This window comes from Drosophila willistoni, assembly GCF_018902025.1.
Source record: "Drosophila willistoni isolate 14030-0811.24 chromosome XL unlocalized genomic scaffold, UCI_dwil_1.1 Seg141, whole genome shotgun sequence".
Taxonomy (NCBI): domain Eukaryota; kingdom Metazoa; phylum Arthropoda; class Insecta; order Diptera; family Drosophilidae; genus Drosophila; species Drosophila willistoni.
The window spans coordinates 14,469,669-14,489,214 of NW_025814052.1; the positions used below are offsets into that span (position 1 = coordinate 14,469,669).

Sequence of the window (19,546 nt, forward strand, 5' to 3'; positions counted from 1 at the left end):
AAACGCCCGAAAACTTTCTACAAGTTTGGAATACAAAATATAACAGACAGATCTGAGTAGTTTTCAGCATAAAAAGTCTTTAGGTAGAGAGCATATAATCTTTATATAGTGCACCACTCAATGGGGAAATGTGTGCCGAGGCAATATTTTTTGTACCATTTTCATTATTGCTTTTTCTTTTCGTTTGCTTTATTTCGGACTGATTTTTTTTTGGCACTTGCTTTGGCCAACAAATATTTCTGCTTTCCGTTCTCTCGCTCTCGCTCTTCTTTTGGTCGCACTTATGCTTGTTCACCTTCAGAGCTTACTGGCTGAATTTTTATAAATGCATTACGTATACGCGGCGTATGCAATGCAATCACGCCGAAAATTCGTTTCTCTCTACACACACACACACACACACACATACACAGAAAGATAGTGGAAGGGGGGTTCACTGAAAAAGAGATATGGGTAGGAGTTGCAAAAATGCTTTTGATTGTTTGGTCCTGGCAGTTATTTATATTTGTATTGACTGCATTTTTGGTTTATGCTGCAAAAAGGGGGAGGAGGCAACCCATTTGGGCAGTGGAGAGATAGGGGGCAAAAAGTATTTGTGGGCAATGCGGACGCTCAATTTCGTTAGCTCTGGCAACAACAAAAAAACTGCATACATATATATGAATAAACCGCCTCTTACTCACAAATCCTTCTTCCTTGAAATTCTTCTCCCTATGCTGCTATACCATTTTTTCGCACATTTGCTATATATTTTTCATTTGTAGGGTAGATGCAGGGTATATTTGATTAAAAATTTGTTTATGCTGAAATATGTGTAAATCATTTCTGAGGCAATGTTATTGTGTGCAGGGTATAGTAAAAGTCGTTGCCATCTTTCAACTTAATATACATATTTTCGAATTTTCCAAATTGTTGTTGCGCTTGTGTGCGTTTTTGGCAAATTGGTTTACATGGTAGCTGTGGTGCGATGTGGGTGGGGGTAAGGGTGGGGCTGGTGCTGGTGGTGGTGGGGGTTTACAAGAGGAGCAAGAATAATAATAACAAAAAACAAGAACAACTTGCCGACGGCTAGAAAACTGCGTCAGAATTGCCCTGGTTGTTGTTTTCCTTATTGTTGTTGCTGTTGTTGTGGTAATTGTTGTTGTTGTGTTTGAGATTGCAGGCATTATAATTATTATTTTTGGCATCGCCTCCCCCCATACCACTTGCCATTTAACCCCCTTCGATTGGCAAAAGCTTCATCAACAACAACACCGCCAAATTCTCCTTGAACCTCGACATTTTTCACTTGCTGAATTTGAGTTCAATTCGCAGAAACACACAGAATATACACACATACATATATTCGTTGAAAGTTGTTGTTTTTTTTTTAGGCAAATTCTTAATCACAAGTAAAGTGTGTGTGTGTGTGTGTGTGTGTGTGTAAGGCTTGTGTGTGTGTATCAGTGTGACTATGTGGTGCTTTGTAAAATTTGACAAATTTTTCAATTAAACTTTTATTCGCATCACCATGCTTATAAGAGAGAAAGAAGGGGATAGGAAACAGAAGAAGAAAAAAGATAAACCCGAAGATTAATATAAAATTCGAAGAGTATATTAAAAAAAATTCTACATTTTTTTTGCTGACTTGATTACTTTAAGCCGTTTTTGAAATATCAACATTAAGCTAAAATTATTGGCGTTTCGCTTGTCTTTTTTTTTATTTAGAGTGCAAAATTTGTTATACTTACATATATAACTTCATAACTTTGCTTTTTTTTATAAAGAATATTTTTTCACTTTGAAATATCAAAGACATTAAAGCAAATCAATGACAATTAACTTAAGCTAATTCGTTGAATGAAATCTACTTCTAGTTTTAGCAGACTTTCGGGAACTTTTGAATCAAAATTGCTCAATTTCACTTAAAGTGAAGTCTTGTAAGATCCATTTCAACTTAACTGCCATGTTGAAAGGTCATTGACCCAATGAAAGCAGATACAAAGGGGGTTCAATGACCCATTTGAATTTTATATTGATGCGACTAGTCAATCTCCATCATTCGCATCTCAGATTTCTTTTTGTGGATGAAATGACCATGCTATTGAATGGCCAGCGGTTTCATTAGCTAATATTGTGTGTGTGTGTGTGTGTTTGTATTCGAGAGCGGTACAATACAGTGCATTCAGAAATCAGGACACTATAAAACTACAATTTGAAATCGATGATGACACAAAACATTTGCGCTGTTTGGCTTTACGCTAGCTATGTATATTCAATTTTCAGTATATTGGAAAAGTATGTATGTATGTAAGTGCCTAAGTTTGGTTGTCAGAATGGCAAAACTGAAATCAGAGTCAATATGATTAGAAAGATATTCAGGGGGAGAGGGGGAGAGGGGAATGAAAATGGTGTAGAGCGTAAGCGTAAGGCCTTCCCTCGACCCAAATTCAAATTGGAATTGTAATTTTATACAAATCGCAAATGTTGGAATCAAATCGTTGCGAGGCCAAACAGCAAAGCGATGGCATGCAGGACTTGAATTGGGATGCGATGGGATGGGATGGGATGGGATGTGAGGGGAGTAAGATGGAACCCAAGAAAGCAGGAGGAGTCACTATACGTGCTTTGGTTCTTACCTTTCGTTTTGCCTATCTACCGCTCTCTCCCCCTATCACTCCGTCTCTGTCTCTCTTGGCTTGTACGTGACAAAGTAAATCTTTGCCGCGCTGCCTACCTTAGATGTGCTCCTACTATTTCTACCTCCTCCTGATGACCACAATTTGTAGTCATTGAGTGTGCCAAGAAGGCGACGGCCATGACGACAAATGGCGGCAACGGATTTCGCCAAAGAACATTGAGCGAACGAAACGAAAGCGAAAACGAGCCACTTGTGTTGTTCACTTAAATAGTTGCAAGTTAATTAAGTTAAAATATGGCCAAGCAGTGCCAGCATCATGACTACTGTGACTGCTGGAGAGAAAGACAGAGAGAAAGAATAAGAAAAAGAGAGAAAATAAGAGAAAGGAAACGGAAGAGTGTCTATTAAATGAAAGTGCACAACTTGAAAAGGCAAAGTTGGCTCAGTGCGCTCAGCCATCTTAGTATCCTTGGTAATACTGTGTCCTTGTGTACGTGTGTGTGTGTAAACGTGTATGTGGGTGTGTTGTCTCTTGCTGACTAATAGCCAAGATGTATTTAAACATCCAAAGGCAAGAGCAAGATAGATTTTATTACTAAAAGACTTGACAGAGAAATGGATGTACTTATATATATATACATACATATATTTATACTGTGTCTGTGTTTGTATGTTATATGGCCTGCATTAGACATATCATAAGGCGTAAATTAAAGATGATTGAGAATGTACGTATATATATATATGAGTATACCCATCTAGAAGCAAGCAAAGTGAATGAATGACCAAATGAGTGCTAAAACTACAAAAAGCAGCAGCTTGAAGCAACTTCCACCAGCTGATGATAAGCGCAATCAACTTTTCAAGGACCCTGTGCACTTAGCTGCTCGACACAAGTTAGATAAAGAGAGAGAGAGAGAGAGAGAGAGAGAGAGAGAAAGGGAGAAAACGCACAAAGCGTGAGAGAAATATATATAAAACTTGTAGGTGGAATACGCTAAAAAGTCGTAATAGAATAGAAGAACAAAGACCACAAATGGCAAATGTAAATGAACATAATTAAAAATCTGAACATAGTCTCTAAATCAATTAAAGTATTGACATTTCCCCATCACAGTTATCATATTTACATATATGTAGAATTCAAACTGTAATAGTGATTAGTAATGTGTATTATTGAAACTTGACTTGATTGACATATCCCTTGCCAATGTCAATTGTGATCAGAAACGAATAGAAGAAAGCTTTTTTGATCAACTAAAGGATATAAATTCTTGATCAGCATGACGCGACGAGTTTATGTAGCCATTTTCGTGTGTCTGTCTGTCTGTTTGAACGTCCATTTAGATTAACACAGAACTCCTCTCAGATGTCTGAAGCTATAGCGTGAGGGCTTTATATCATGAGTACCTGCCATATGAACATACGACAAAATGGCTTGCTATGGCATTCCTCCAGCTCGAGTTTGTGGGGCAATTTGTAGATAAAGGGTGTACAAACTTCACCACGACCAAAGTTAGCCCTCTGGACCTTTGTTTTTTCTTCCCCCTCTGCCTTGGGAAAAATATTTCAATGTAAAAGATTTTCTCGAAATATTTTTTTGCAAAATTCTCAAAGAATTTTATTTACACAATTTTCCTTCGAGCACTTAAGGGTAAGTGTTTTCTACTTTTACAAAATGAAGAGAAGCAACATTTTTGTATTCTCTTGTTCTCCAGCTATTCAAGTTGATTGAACTGTAAACTTATAGTTGATCCATAATTGCCATTTCCTAATTAGTATTTAAACAAACACACACACACACACACACACACGCACACAGCTACACAGACACATAAAGAGAATAACAAAGTTGGTTGAAAGAAAATCAGAGCACAGACAACTCAAAAGTTTAATTAGTATATGGCATAGATATATGTTTATGTACATAGATACATACATACATACATACATATATAAGTATTTGAATGTAACTGTATGGAGTGAAAAGTGTAGTAGAGAGCAAGAAAGGTCACAGAAATATTTGCAATTTCAATTGAAATGCGATCAAATCAAATCAAAGTGAATTAGGGCTAATTATTATTGTGTGTGTTGTTGTTGTTTGTTTTATTTTTACTTTCTGGCCATTGCCTAAAAGTAAAGAGAAATGGCCCCCCACCCACTCAACCGATGGCCTCTTTAGTTCTTGGCTAAAACTTTTGCGACATAAAAATAAATGTGACTATTTTTATATGTTTGTGTTTGTGTTATTTTTCCTTTGCCGTTTTAGTTTCTCTTTTTTTTTCTGCTTGTGCCTCGGTTCGGTTTTGTTCTGGTCTTTGTTGTTTTGCGAACTGATAAAAACAACGTTTGGCATTTGACAGCCGTTTGATGGTTCTGTTCTGGCTACAAAATTTGCTGTGGTTAGCAGTATTTGCCACCCTCCTGCCCCTGTCTCACTCACACTCCACACAAATACAGAGACAAACCTAACTCTGAGCAGTATTGCGTGACAGGCATTTGTCTCCTATTGCCAACTCCCCATCAGACACTCCTCCTTTTGCTTTCTGCTTGGCTGTTTCATCTTCTGCTCCTTCTTCTGCTACTTACTCTTGACTGACTGGCTGACTGACTGGATGACAGCGAAATCATTGAAATGTCACTTGTGCTGTCACTTTTGTGCGGTGTGGTAAAACAGAGGCGTGGCTATCCTCTCAGTACCCAAAGCAGGCCTTATCTCTTCCTCTCCCTCCTCCCTCCTCCCACAGTGTATATATGTGTGTTTGTGCCTCGTTTTCAATTTCAGTCGCCAAAAAAAAAAAAAACCATTTCCCCGGCCAAGTCACTTAATGTCAGTTAATTGAGAAGCCTCCCCCCCCCCCGCATTGCTGCTGTCGCTCCTATTGCTGCTTTTAGTCTCGTTTTTGGTTTTATTTTGCATAGGATTAAAGTATTCTGAATCTGGCATATAGACGAAAGTACAAACGGACGGCCTGACTGACTGACAGACGGACAGATAACGAATGAAAAAAATGAAGCTAGTAAAAATATTTTCACATTTAATCTGAACTCCAACAACATTTCTTTCTATGTGCGTGTGTGTGTGCAAAAGTTTTTGCTCTCACTCTTTATCTCTATGGGGAATTTTTGTATTTTATTAATTGATATTGCATTCGTGTCATCATCTATCATCATTTTTTATATATGGGTATTTCGCTTTTTGGATTTTTTCCTTTTTCTGGTTTGTCAAATGACTAAATTAAATTGTAAGCCTGCGGCACATGTCCACCAAAAAAAAGAGAAAGAAAAATAAAGAGAGTATGGAATAAACGAAATGATAAAAAGGACAAAGGCAAAACACCAATGTGGTGAAACGAGAATGAGAACGAACGAACGAATGAGAAAGCGTACAGAAATGAGAAAATTCAGTTTTTCAATTGCAATTTGGCATTTGGTGTACGTTTTGCTTGTTTGCCGTTTGCCTGGCTTGTCATTTTCCATTTACGCAAGCCTTTTCGGTGGGAAGAGTTGCCAGTGAAAGAGGATCTACAAAAGATGTCCGCAGATTAGCCATAGTCTGCGTAGTGCCTTCGTTTCTATTCACTTGTTATCCTAGCAGGCAGGTGTGCCTATGCGTGTGCCTATGCGTGTGTGTGTGTGTGTATTGCAGCTTTCCTTTACTGTTAAAAGCCTTCGTTTGGTTTGCTGGGTCACGGCTGCCCCTAAAAGCATGCTGCATAATTTTTAACGCTACAGAAACAGAAACCTAAACCCATGCAAATGCATTACGTGCCCTGTGAGCGCCCCTTCACTTCACCTCTTCACCAAGTTTTTGGCACGTGTGTGTGTGTATCGAATGAGTATTGCTTCCAACCCCTCCGCTCCGGGTATGTGTGTGTATAGAAAAGAAATATTGCCTGTCAAACATATCTTTGGCTTAATTCATGCGTTACCTTTTGCCACCTCAATGCCACGTTTGAAACCAGAATCTAAGCTCAGAAGCTCAAGCTCAATCTCGCGGCATATGGGAACGTGCGTGCCAAATAGCAGGTAAACCACACACACACACACACACACACACAGCCAAATGCATACTTACATACACATATATGGATTCTCAATCTAAGCTATCCGACACTTCACGTGAGGTTAAGCTTATGAAAATCAAATTTCTATAGAGAAATAAACAAAATGTTTCAATATGTAAGTGTATATGTACATATATATACTAACCGACTTGGGGATACACTCACAACATTCGCAAAAAGTAATTTGAAGTTGCCATCTTGCCACGTACCGATGTATCCCTGTTAGGCTTCCTTGGGATATGTCAATGTGGATATATTTCCAGGTCACAAAACACAAAATCAAAAAACCAAATCAAGAAGTCCTGAACCCCAACCCATCGCAACCCTTCCCAACCCATCACAACCCATTCCAACCCATCCATCAAGAAGTTTTTGGACTTGTCCTGCGTGTTGGATCGCATATTGTGAGATCTCGTATTTATTATTCCACTTTGTGCGGGTTAAATCAAATTTGCATATAAGACATCATCGACATTCACATCGACAGCGCTGTGAGCTCCTGTTCCTGTTCCTGTTCTTGTTCTTGTTCTTGTTGCCACTCCTTGTGGCGCGTGCGACAGTCTGGGTGGATGGATGGGTTGCTGGTTTTGTTGCTGGCTGGCAACTTGATGAAAGACTAAAAGCTCCCGCGTATTATAATCAATAGAAGCAATGTGGATGAGGGTGCTTCTGTTTGCCCAAAAGTGGGTTTTCCTCCCAATGAGTATGTCTACATACATATATGTATGTATGGGCGCCACTTCCCAACCCCCCCGCATTCTACCCATGTGTGTGCTGCATTGAGGTTTTCACTTCAAATTGGTTTGGTTTAGTTTCCTGAATGGATTTCGGTTAGCGCGCCAAGTGATGCGGTGGCAACCAAGCCAAGTCAAGCCAACCTAAGGAGGCTCTCGCTCTTTTTTCCCCTCCTCTCTCACTCTCTTTTTGTGGTGTGTGTGAATGAGTGCGGGAATGTTGGAGATGTGTGTGTGTGTGGGTGTGTGGGTGTATTCGTGTTTGCTCTCTATTTACACTTCTTTTCTTATCCTTTAGTTTCTGCCTTGTACTTTTGTCTGTAAAAGGGGCACACTCAATTTGTTTAGATGTTGGCAACGTTTCGTACCTAAATTTATATGTGTATCCCATTTACCTTTTCTTTTTTAGTGCAAAAATTTATATGTTATTGTATCGTTTGCAAGTATTATTAGCAATACAATTACAGTCCCTCTAAAACAGTTGAATTACTTCATGTGGTTCATTATTTTTATACTTAGAAATAACTTTTAAATTTTTATTTGCCATTGATTTGATTGATTAAAGTAAGTTGTCTCATCGAAAAGCTTTCTACTTTCTCTTAGTTGTTTGATCTGAAGAGATTTCAGCAGTGTTTGAATTTGTTTTGCCTTTACTTGGACTTTTACCTAATTGATAGTTCGCTTAGAGCTTAATTTAAAGTACGAAACTCGAATCGAAAATATAGTAAAAAGAGAATAATTATTTATGTGATGTGTGTAAATGAACTTATGCCACTTTGTGGTTGTTTAATATTGTTGCGGGTAGTTTTCTCCTCTGAGAATATTGTAAATTTTGAGTTTATTCATTTGTTGATTTCATTTCGTGTTGCTGTTGTTGCTTTTTTTATTTTTTTTTGTGTGTGTGGCAATCATGGGGATTTGTTTGTGAGGGGTGAGGGAAAAGAAACTTACTTAAATCAAGTTTTTGGTGTTCCTACGTAAACTTGGCTTGTTCCACTTGTGCCACATGTTGTTCTCTTACCCGTTGTTGTTGTTGTTGTTGTTGCTCTTGTATTAACTGCGAGTGTGGCCCGTAACTAATATAAACATGCAAGCCAGCGGGCAGAATACCCCTTAAACACACACACACACGCATCACCCCTCTCATATGTATGTGTGTGTGTGTGTGTGTGTCTAAGTTATTGAAGTTGATTGTGGCTGCTGTCCTTGTTTAACTGGCTGCAGGGCTGAAGTAAAGTAAGCGGTTTGCTCGATAGAGGAAGAAACAACTTGGAAACGGGCTGAATATGTGTGTGTGTGTTTGTTTGTGTGTGTGGTGTGCGTGTGCGTGTGCCTGCAGAGTGCGGGGAAGTGAAAGGCGTCCACAAAATGCGTGCACGTTATATTTGCTGATTGAAGTTCTAAGCGTTGGCCAAATTAAATACAGCAAACTGGGCAGCAAACTAAGACAAGAAGAACAACAATAAGAACAGACGAAGAAGGGGGTTAGAGCAAGAGAGAAGCAATGGAGAACACACATCTACATACATACATACATATGTATACATATATATATCAAATATGTAAATGACAGTGCTAAACGGCAGCCATGTAGACTCAACTCAACTCAATAAACTAACAACAGCAGATGAAATGGCACGAAGTGGGAGGGGGGTGAATTGGGTGACAGTGGTTAGGAGGGAAGGCCGAGGGATTTGTAATGTACGAAGGCAGGAGGCATAAAAAATTGCTTGGTTAGGGAGCATGGGCGTAGAAGTTGGTTGAGGTTGAAAGATGATCAGCTTTTGAGGTTTGATTCAGTTTATATCACCTAAACCCTTCTTCTTAAATCGTTACTACGTCCTTGGGTAAGAAAGAAAGAAAAATGAAGGCAGACAGAGATAGAAACTAAGCCAGAGAAAAAAGAAGAGAGAGCGATAGAGAGAGAGAGAGTGGGAGAAAAGAAGGAGAAGGACGAGATGGAGATACAGTCTGGTAACAAAGCGATGCTACTTCATTAAAAGCGTTTGATGTTTGTCTCCGCATCTCTCCAACTGTGTGTGTGGTTGTGTGTATGGCTGTGTCTGTGTGAGTGCGTAGGTCACACATATGTCACGTATTTGTCTGATTGTGTGGCTTGCAAAGAGAGAAGAAACCGAAATGGGAGAAAAAACGAATGTTATATATTTTTGTGTATTTAATGAAAATTGCGCAGGTTGCAGCAGCAGCAGCAGGCATAAAAACGTAAAACGAAAACGAAAAATAAGAGAATAAAAGGGCAAAGCAAAAAAAAAGGAAAAAGCACAGCCGTACACACAAATACACTTGCACTCACATGTATACGTTTCGGTTTCGTTTCTTCCTCTCCCTAGCCATTTGGTTTTCTCAGTCTTCGTTTCTCTTCCGCTCTCTCACTCTCTCTAGGTGGAGATCTTCTTGCTTCGGCTTGGTTACCCTTTCCACCTGAAGCGTACACTCAACTGAAAGTTGCACTTTTTTTTGTCATCGTCTCTACTCTTTCCTTTTCCTCTTCGGCTTTTTGTGTGTGTGTGTGTGTGTGTGTGTGTGTTTTTAGTTCGTTTTGCAATTCTGCGACACATTTCAATACAAAAACCACTGCAAAAAATTCAACAAAACACACACACACACACATATATATATATATATGTATGTAGATAAAACTGACTGAAATTTATGAACGAGATTTGTTATACTCTAACTGATATAATTCAAGTGATGTTGAACACATTTCTTTGATACTCTTCACTGATATTTTTAGCTGATTAACTCTATGATGAAAGAGTATTATAGAAGAGGGAAACGGTGGGGAGGAGACGATGCAAAAAAAAGGGAATCTGAACGTGCGTTCCACTTACGCAGCGACGACTCCAACGAAACGACTTTGGACTACGTTGACGATGCTGGCGACGCTTTTAGCAGTCGCATTATGCATGCAGCAATGTCGCTTGTATGTGTGAGTGTGAGTGTGAGTGCGAGTGTGTGGGTTGACTACAGCAGCAACAGCAGCAGCGGGGGGGAAGAATGAAAGAAAAAAACACACACACACAGATTCAAAGTAGGGCATGGCACTTAATTGAAAAACTTTTATGCGGTCGACAACGCAGCAAGCCAGCAAATGACAGAGAGCCAGAAAGACGGAGACAGAGAGAGAGAGCGTGAGTGAGAGGGGGAATGGCAGAGGAGACAGAGAGAGAAGGAAAGGGCTAGCAGAAAACGGACAGAACTAACACCTCTTTTACTTTAGCTACTGCTGAGGCTGCCTCTAACCTCCTGCTTGGCAATAAAAGATAGTTTATTATGGCCATGGCCAAAACAAAAGCCTTTTGTTCTTACACACACACACACACACACACAAACTCACATATGTATAACTACTTCTTCTACTTACTTATGTGGTGAGGCATGTCTATTTATATCAACGTATATAAATCAGGATATATATACATATATATTCATGTTTGCACTCCAATATAAATGTCAAACTAGTTGCCTGAACAAAGTTTAAAAGTGAATTTTAATAAAAATTTAATTATCGAAATTTTTGACAGTTTTCTTTTTTGGATAATTTCTTCTAGTTTTTAGTTACTTTTCCATACATTTTGCAATTTTTGTTTTGTTGTCTTTGCGCTTGACAAAGTACACACAAATACACAGACACACACACACACACACATTCACATAGTTTATGTCAATTCATGCGTATACATAATAATCACATACATTACGCATACGCCATGCATACACTTAAAATTTTACATATGTATGTATTGTATCATTTTATTTGTCTGTGTGTGTTTTTTTTTTCTTCTTCTTGATTTGCAATTTTTAAATTTGCATTTTGCATTTGCCATTTTCACAGCTGCTGTTGATGCTTTTGATAATACAAAAATTATTGAAATATTGAAAACGAAAATGTTTTTCAATTGAAATTCATATTTAATTATTGTTTTCTCTATGCCAGACGATGACTTGAATATTTATTAGCTGACAAAATGTATACAAAAAGTAAAGTGTGAAGAATAAATATTAAAACATTCAATCAGATCTAATAGAGAGAGTGAGAATGAGAGAGAGAGGGAGATAGAGTGAGAGAGAGAGAGAGTAGTTGGAGTTAGAGGTAGTTAGCTAGAAAGTATCTATATAGAGATATGGGCAATGCAATGAAATTTTCTCATTTCATTTGACGATTGGTGGGATTCGCTGATTTTAATTACAAAATTTCTCGTTTAACGTGGAATTCATTTTCGTAGAGTGTGTTGTGTGTGTTGTGTGTGAGTGTGTTGCTGTTGCGTGTGTGCGTGTGCCTTTTTGTGTGAGACCTTTTAGGTAAATTCCTATTATCGTGCCCAACTCTCTCTCTCACCCTCTCTTTCTCTCCTTCTTTGGTATCCCATACCTTTCGGTATGAGGCAACTTCCAATTGGCATTCCATCGAGTCATCAACTTCTGCTTCTGCATTCCTGGCGATTTTTGCCAATCTATTCGCATTGCCATCTCTTCGTGCCACTCGTTGCCGTCGCTTTATCTTTCACGCATTCGAAGTGGCATCTTTTCAGCGCGTGCTTTGCATATTGTGTGTGTGTGTGTGTGTGTGGGGCAACATTCAACTATGCCACACAGTGACACACAGGTGTATGCCTGGGCCTCTCATCACTTTGCTTCTTAGTTTGTTAGCCTTTTGTTGTCTCAAAACAAAAGGTCCTTGGCTAGGGCTAAGCCCATCATCCTGGCAAAACTGGCAATAAACTGCCAATGGACGAGCAAAACAAAAAAAAAGGCAAGCTGTTTAGCTACTACTTTCTCCATATAATGAGGACCAACAATTTAATTGGATATGCATTACAGAAACCAAGCATCACTCAATAGAATGAATTTCGGTTTGGCTTTGCTGTGAAAAAGGAAAAGGAAAATAAGTCGAAATTGAGATATTATCATATCGAAGCAGAGAGTGCGAGAGTGGGGGGGGGGGGGGGATGTTAATGTCACTCACTCACACACATACATAAATGCAGTGAGTGCAATTTTCTGTCAGCTTCATCAGCCGCACATTTGCGGCAAATGAAATGGTAGAGGAGAAAAATCATTACGATTTGAATGCCATGAAATGCATTTTGTTCGTTTCGCAGCGCTTTTGTGGTCGGTGAAAGGATGTCGAGGAAAGTGAGAGGAGTCAGAGAGGGCAGAGAGTTGAAATACTGGAGAGGGAGAGTGGTTAAGAAAACATAAAAACTTTACTCTTGCATTCTCCTTTCCATGTCTTTTACGAAATAATAAACTTAACTGTGACTGACAAGACACCACGCCTTCACACCACACCGCAGCCAACCACCCCAACCACCCCAACCACCCCAACCACCCCAACCACCCCAACCACCCAACCCACCTCTCGATCTAAACACACAAAAGGCGTCAGTTGTATGTGGTATGGTCAGTTAAAAAGGAAACAACATACCAAAAAGCTAGTGGGGCGGGGTCAGCAGCCCAGCAACCGTTCCACCCAAGTACGGCTAAGACTTACTCTCTCTCTCTCTCTCTCTCTCTCTGTCTCTCTCTCTCTCTCCACCCTGAAATCTCCTCGAATCAAGCAAGAAACAATCAAATTCAGCTCAACGACAAGCACTTGACTTACATCCAAGACCATCGAAGTCTTTGCTTTGAAGTGAATCGAAAGGATGCAAACTGCAGTTGAAATGTTTTCACATCAACCCAACCTTCAACTCCCCTCCCCCCAGCGTCTTATCCTTGCTTACCCACTTGCCTTCTACGCCATAAACTTAGCTCAACTCAACTGAACTCAATATCCTTGCCCATGGCCAAGACCCTCGCGCATTCTGTCCAAATGCCCAATAGAGGAATGTTTTTTCTTTACATCCAAGTCCCCACCCACCCTTGTTTTTTTCCCCACTTGTGTATACATGTGTATGTACATACGTACACCCTGCACTTGAAGAAAAGTTCATTGAAATTTTATTTGAGCATTGGCTCTAAGTGACTGTCCTGGCCTGTCTTGGTCTGGCCTTGTCTTGCCTTGCCTTGCCTTGCCAAAGGCAAATCAAATCGGAAACACAATCTTAAATGCAGTTTTGGCCAACAAGAGAGATGCTCTGCGGCATTCAGAATGGTCGATTGTTGTCACACAACAAATTGATGAACCATTTGACGATATCGAATCAAATCAAAACAATTAACTAACAAATAAAGTAAAACTGTTTCACTCAAAATGGAGAATCGTTGTCTCATATGGGTGTGTCTACAGAGTTATCTATTGCTTAATAAACTTAACTAACGCTACAGTTAAACACTTCAACTAAGATGCTGATGGAATGTAACTAAACCTTTGCTATCTGTGTGTCATTTTAGGTCGAGTATCAACAAGTTACTCTTCTTCATAGTTAGTTTCTCCTCGAAATCTGATCAATATATCAACTTTCATTTGATTTAAATTGTTAAGCCTGGCCTGAGTTACGTATACGCCGTGTTTCACGCGCATTGCGTTAGCTTGATTGATAGTATAATTGTACTAATATATACTTTTATTTTATTCCCCCCTTCTCCATCTATCCTTGTTACTTAAATATGTCTTCTACTTTTTTTTTTGGTTTTGATTTTCTCTTCCAATTCACTTTTGCGGGTAATCTATTAAAAATGTGAATTTAATGCCTTCTTAATATCCATTCAACACACTCACTTACTCGGTCTCTCGCTGACTGATGAATGGTAAGCGATATGAAAACACAATTTAAGGCCAACCACACACACACACACACACACACACACGCATACACACCCCAGAGAGAGAGAGAGAGAGAGAGAGAGGGTGCCGAGACAAGGCAAATGTAACTCAATATTCCGTTTTCGCCGCCAACCTACAATTCCTCCTTCTTCTTTCTTATAATCCTTTCGACAGAGTGAATTATTTTTTCTTGTTTCTTTTTCCTCGACTTTATATTTTCCTTCATTCGCCTGGGTTATTTATGGGCGCAGCTGTCGCCCCAAAAGAAGGAACATTAAAAATGTCAAATTATCTTGTAAATATTTTTCCATTTGAAATTTCATTTGTCAGACGTTTTTAAAAAATTTTAATGAAAATTAAAAGCCAATTAGATTGCATCATAACTCATATGACCCAGGTCCTAACTAAGACAACTCCATAAAGGCCAATCATTGCATTGGCCTGGCCAGGACTTTGCTAAACGCTAGCAGGGCAAATAATAAATCGAAAGGAGCAACAGAGAGAAAGAGGGGAGAGAAAGAGAGAGAAAAAAAGGCATGCCCGCGGAACAAAATAACAATTCAGCTTTTAATTTCATTGCTTTGAGCACTCTCTGGGGGATTCGCATGATAAATGCTCTCAGACTAAAGAACCAAAGGGACACGGCTAAGGACTAGCGAGGAGGTGAAAATACACCAAGTTCATTCACACTCAAAACTCAATCTAAAAATTGTTATAAATCGATTGCTTTATAAAGCAAAAGAATACTTATGATCCGCATAATCGATAACCCTCAATGTTTTCTTTTTTTGTACTTGGGAGGAAAATCGATTTCCTTTTGCCTTGCATTGCTTGTTTGAGATATGCTTTTAATGAAATTTGAATTGCCTCGAATTTTGGTTTGGGGGTCAACCATCATTCACCACCGCCAGCCAGCCAGCCAGCCACGCCCACGCCCACGCCTCTAGTCAGCATTCCCACTCCACCCAATCCACTCCTTTATGGCAGCCATTTTGCATTTGCCTCACCATTTTAATCTAATTTCAATGTTCTCACCCAAAACAAACAAATAAAAGCGTCAGAAAGGCAAACGAAGCGGAAATGTTGAAAACTTTTTCTTTCGGTTTTTTGTTTTTTCTTTGGTTTTCTTTCTTTCTTTCAAGAGGCAAAATTTTGCAGAATTTATGTCTCGAATATTCGCTACTGTGAGACGGAGAGAGAAATGGAGAAATGGAGAATTCTGGCATTGCTTATTATGCGTCCAACGTTGCCTCTAAAATATGAATTACAAGTGAGATTTAAATAAATTAACTCACACACACATAGACACACTTACACACACACATGTATATAGAACGATTTTGCCACACAAATTGGAGTCGTAGTTTCTTGTTGATATCCTTGTAAGCCTTAGTTGGATTTTCAGTGTGCCCCACATAGGGGAACTAAAGGTCACATACAATGCTCCACATGGAAGGATATCACATAACGGGTGTTTGGCAGTACCAAAAGGCTACACAATGCTATTCCCTTTCAATCATTAACAAACGCATTTGAATGCTAATGCTCGATTTGTGATTAATGAGGAAATTTAGTCAACAATTTTGGCATTAAACGCTTCAATTGAATCTTTAACAAAAGACATATTTGTATTAAAAAATGAAATTCATTCTAAGCAAAATAGCATTTCCAATTGTACGAAAATGTTTAGAATTCTCGTGGCTACATTAGCTTCTTTTTATCATCTTATTGTCCTTTAAATACATTAAAGAGATCTAGCTGAAAATGATTTTAAAGGAACTACTCCATAGGAGTTTCATTTGGGCAATTACAAATATCGTTTTCATGGCCAAAAGATTCGAGGTGAGATAATTATTAAAGTGTTTTATATACCTCCTAATCACACTCTCCTTTGTTTCTTCTATATTAATGAATGGGAGTTCAAATTCTTTAATTGGAGTTCAAAATATTCACTTCAATTCTTCTTTCTTCTTTTTGTATTCATCGTTTTTGGTTGTTTTTGTTTTCTCTTACGGTTTGCGATTAAGCCGAAATTTCGCGTGCAACATTTTGTGGTCAGTGTGTGTGTGGGGGGGAGGGGGAAACTCTCATTCCCTTTCTTTTATTTTCCATCCCCATTGACTTTGGTGGAAAATTCATTCATTCATTCATTGTTTCATTCAGTCTCGCTCTCTCTCTTTATTTCTCTCCCTTCCTCAGCTGGCTAAATGTCTGTCAAAGCGGTAAAGTTAATGTCAATTCTTAAATGCACTCAATTAGCTTTGATTAAATGGCCAACAAAAAAGAAAATACTATGCCCTCCCCCCACCACCACCCCACTACACTCTTTATTATTGCCATAAATTCAGCTTAGTTCTGGCATTGTCGCTTATTCGTGGCCAATTGGCAAGGAATTTCCATTTAACTGAATTGAATTCAGAAAAGTTTATTTCAGACATCAAATTCAAAGCTCACTAGTAAAATGTATTAACCTCAAAGCGGCCATTTTGATACCCTTTAACACTCTTGGGTTTCAAGACTGGGACTGAGCTTTTCTTGGCCTTCTTTGGGGCTAAAAGATATTAGATTTCAGTCTTTGCTCACAAGAGAGTATAACGAGTTCGTTCTTAACACATACTTTTTTCTAATGCTTAACATTTTGGCTTTGACTGGCCTGCCCTGGCTTGGCTCATATTTGTGTTTTCTATGTGTTTTTTTGTTGTTTTTGCTTTTGCTGTTGGTGTCTTTGTGATTTGCATTTTGCAGCTGCTTTTTGGGGTGCCTAATTAAGATGGCCAACTATGCAGGCACCGGGACACTGCAGCACTAATGCAGGATCCCCTTTTCCACTCCCCGCCAGCTTTTTGTGCCTTTGTGGGTCTGCTTTGAACGGCTTATTATCTCATCTAGTTCACGGGACTTTCCCTTGACTCGAACTCTAGTTAAATGAAATGAATTCAAGCCGTATAAAAAGCACAAAGTAGAGTTCATAATTTCTCTCTGTTTTTTGCAAAAAAAAAAGAAAAGGAGGAGAAAAAAATCGCCACACTTGGCTTAACCACCATACCATGTTGTTGGACTTTCTCTCTCTCTCTCTCTGTTTTTGGCCATGCATCTTGGAGATTTTTTAATAATATAATTTCGCACATTTCTCGCTAGAGAAATGAGAAATTTTTAATTGTTGCACGCTGTCGACACATCCGGATGAGCAAGTGAAGCGCCTGCAGCGAAATGAACAAACAGGACTCGCACACACAGAGGATCTACTTCAGGATAAGCAGAAGGGCCAGCGGGCATCATCTGCATCCCTTTCTCTTACTCGTTTTCTCTCTCTCTCTCTCTCCGTCCTGTTTGTTAATGTGGCTATTGTGCTGGTTGGTTAACAAAACCAATTTGCCTTAGTGTATATTTTTATATGCACTTTTGGTTTGGTTTTTGTTTTTCTGTATGTGTGTGTGTGTGTGTTTTTTTTTTTTAGTTTATTGTTTGCGGTTTGTCAGTTTGTTTGTTTGTTTCTCCTTCCCTCCTCTCTTCTCTTTGTTCTCTTTTGTGCTATTTCTCTGTATTTCTCTCACTTTCATTCTGTTTGTTTGTCGCTTGTTGATTGCGTTCTTTTTTCTCTGTGTGTGTGTGTGTGTATACTTTTAAATGGCTATAAAGTTCTGCCTAGTTTTGTAGCCAGTTTTCTGCTCTCTCTTTTCCCCCACTTCTTTCCCCTTTCGCATCTGTTTGTTGAGGTCATCACGAGTTGCGTTTTAATTGCAATTTGCTGCGGGCTTCTATGCCGAAAGCAGCTAACAAACAAGCAAATGGTCAAGCCTCGAGAATAAAGGGTTTTAAGGTCGGAAAGGTATTTCCGAAAGTTATTAATATTTCATTGTTGGATGGATGGATGGATGGATGGAAAAAGTTTTATCAATTAGTTGTAATTAATTTGTATTTTGACCTTTTTCCATTGCAGCTATTACTGACTGACCCAAAAAAAGTTCCTGATCTCAACCTACCAGCCAAAAGGACACAAGAAGAGTGAGAACGAGAGAGAGAGAGAGAGAGAGAGAGAGACAGAGAGAGAACAAAGTCAAAAATGTCATCCAACTGGCTACTATATCTCGGCCTTGTCTGGCTACTAACAGGTAAGCATCTTATGACCCAAAATGCAAATCTCCTAAAGCAAGTCGACGCTTTTCTATAGCCAATTACTGGGCGCTCTCTTACATCTATATCCACATGCATATATATATAGGTACATATATATTTTTGTTGTTTTTATGCAATTTGGAGTTGGGCCAGCAGTTGGGTCGGCTTCGAGCTTGGATACCTCCTTCTGTTGGCTTGAGTTTCATTCTTCTCTCCGGCTTCTTCCTGGTAATACTTTCTGCATGCGCGGCACGTAAAAACAATTTCGCCTTGGCTTGGGCTTCGCGGAAAAAAGGACGAAAACCGTTGTGAAAGTCTCTGTAACTCAAGTCAGGGCTGGGCTTTTACTTTCTTCATTTCGTTCACCCGCTGCCCCCCATTCATACATCATCATCATCATCATCATCATCTACTTGCCATATTTTTCCACCTCAGCTCCGTTCTCCTCCTCCTACGCCTTCTTCGTCTCATCTCATCATTCTCATCTTCATTCAGTCTTCATCCGTCTTGCTTCTACAGCTGCAGCTGAAATTGTTTTATATCATCTTCTCAGCCATCTATTTTATAAACTGAAATTTAAAATAACAAGCCGTAAGCGTGCTTTGATTATTGTGGGGCGTGGCATCAGCCCACTTTTATTCATGCCATACGTTCGTCCATCCATCGATGGCATTGCAATAAAATAAAGGCAACATTTCAGCGCATTGCAAATTGCAAATTGAGCAGAAAAACCACTGGTGTGTTAGTTGAGTTGGAGGAGTAGTCGATAACGTTGCTTTGAAAGTGGTTTAGTGGATGGGTGGTTAGGTTAGGTGGTTGGCATAACCATCCTACCTACCTACCCAGTTCATATGGATGGGCCTGTCCTGTGTCTATGGGGCACAATACACAAATCCTCGTTAAAAAATATGAGTAGTTCAATTGCACTCGCAAGGATTGATAGCTCGAAAGGCTTTACTCCGCCGTTTTGTTTTTTGTTTTTCTCAACATTCTTTGCAAAAGCAAAGTATGTAAAATTCATACTGCAGGTGAATTGCATACATGTATGTAACTTGGGCAACCATCTTCTTTGGACGAGTAAATATGGGGCAATTACTTTTACAAAGTGTACGTATAGATATAGGTAATCGAATCAAGGAATACCTATAACTAAATCACTGAACTCCAATTGAAATTCAATCATAATCTAGACCATCTAGTGTGAGTAATATCTATTTCATTTACCTAGCATAGTCTTGAATTCTAAGCATTTCCAGTTCTAGTTTAAATACAATAA

The 19,546-nt window shown here is 39.1% G+C and overlaps 1 protein-coding gene across 1 annotated transcript in view; it reads left to right on the plus strand.

The window, feature by feature from the left end:
• Nucleotides 1–19,546, plus strand: part of LOC6638049 (zwei Ig domain protein zig-8) — a 119,053-nt gene that overhangs the window by 61,523 nt on the left and 37,984 nt on the right. The window contains exon 4 of the mRNA XM_047011299.1: nt 18,095–18,266. Within this exon, the coding sequence (XP_046867255.1) occupies nt 18,218–18,266 (49 nt within the window). The 5' untranslated portion in view covers nt 18,095–18,217. The remainder of the gene's footprint in view (nt 1–18,094; nt 18,267–19,546) is intronic.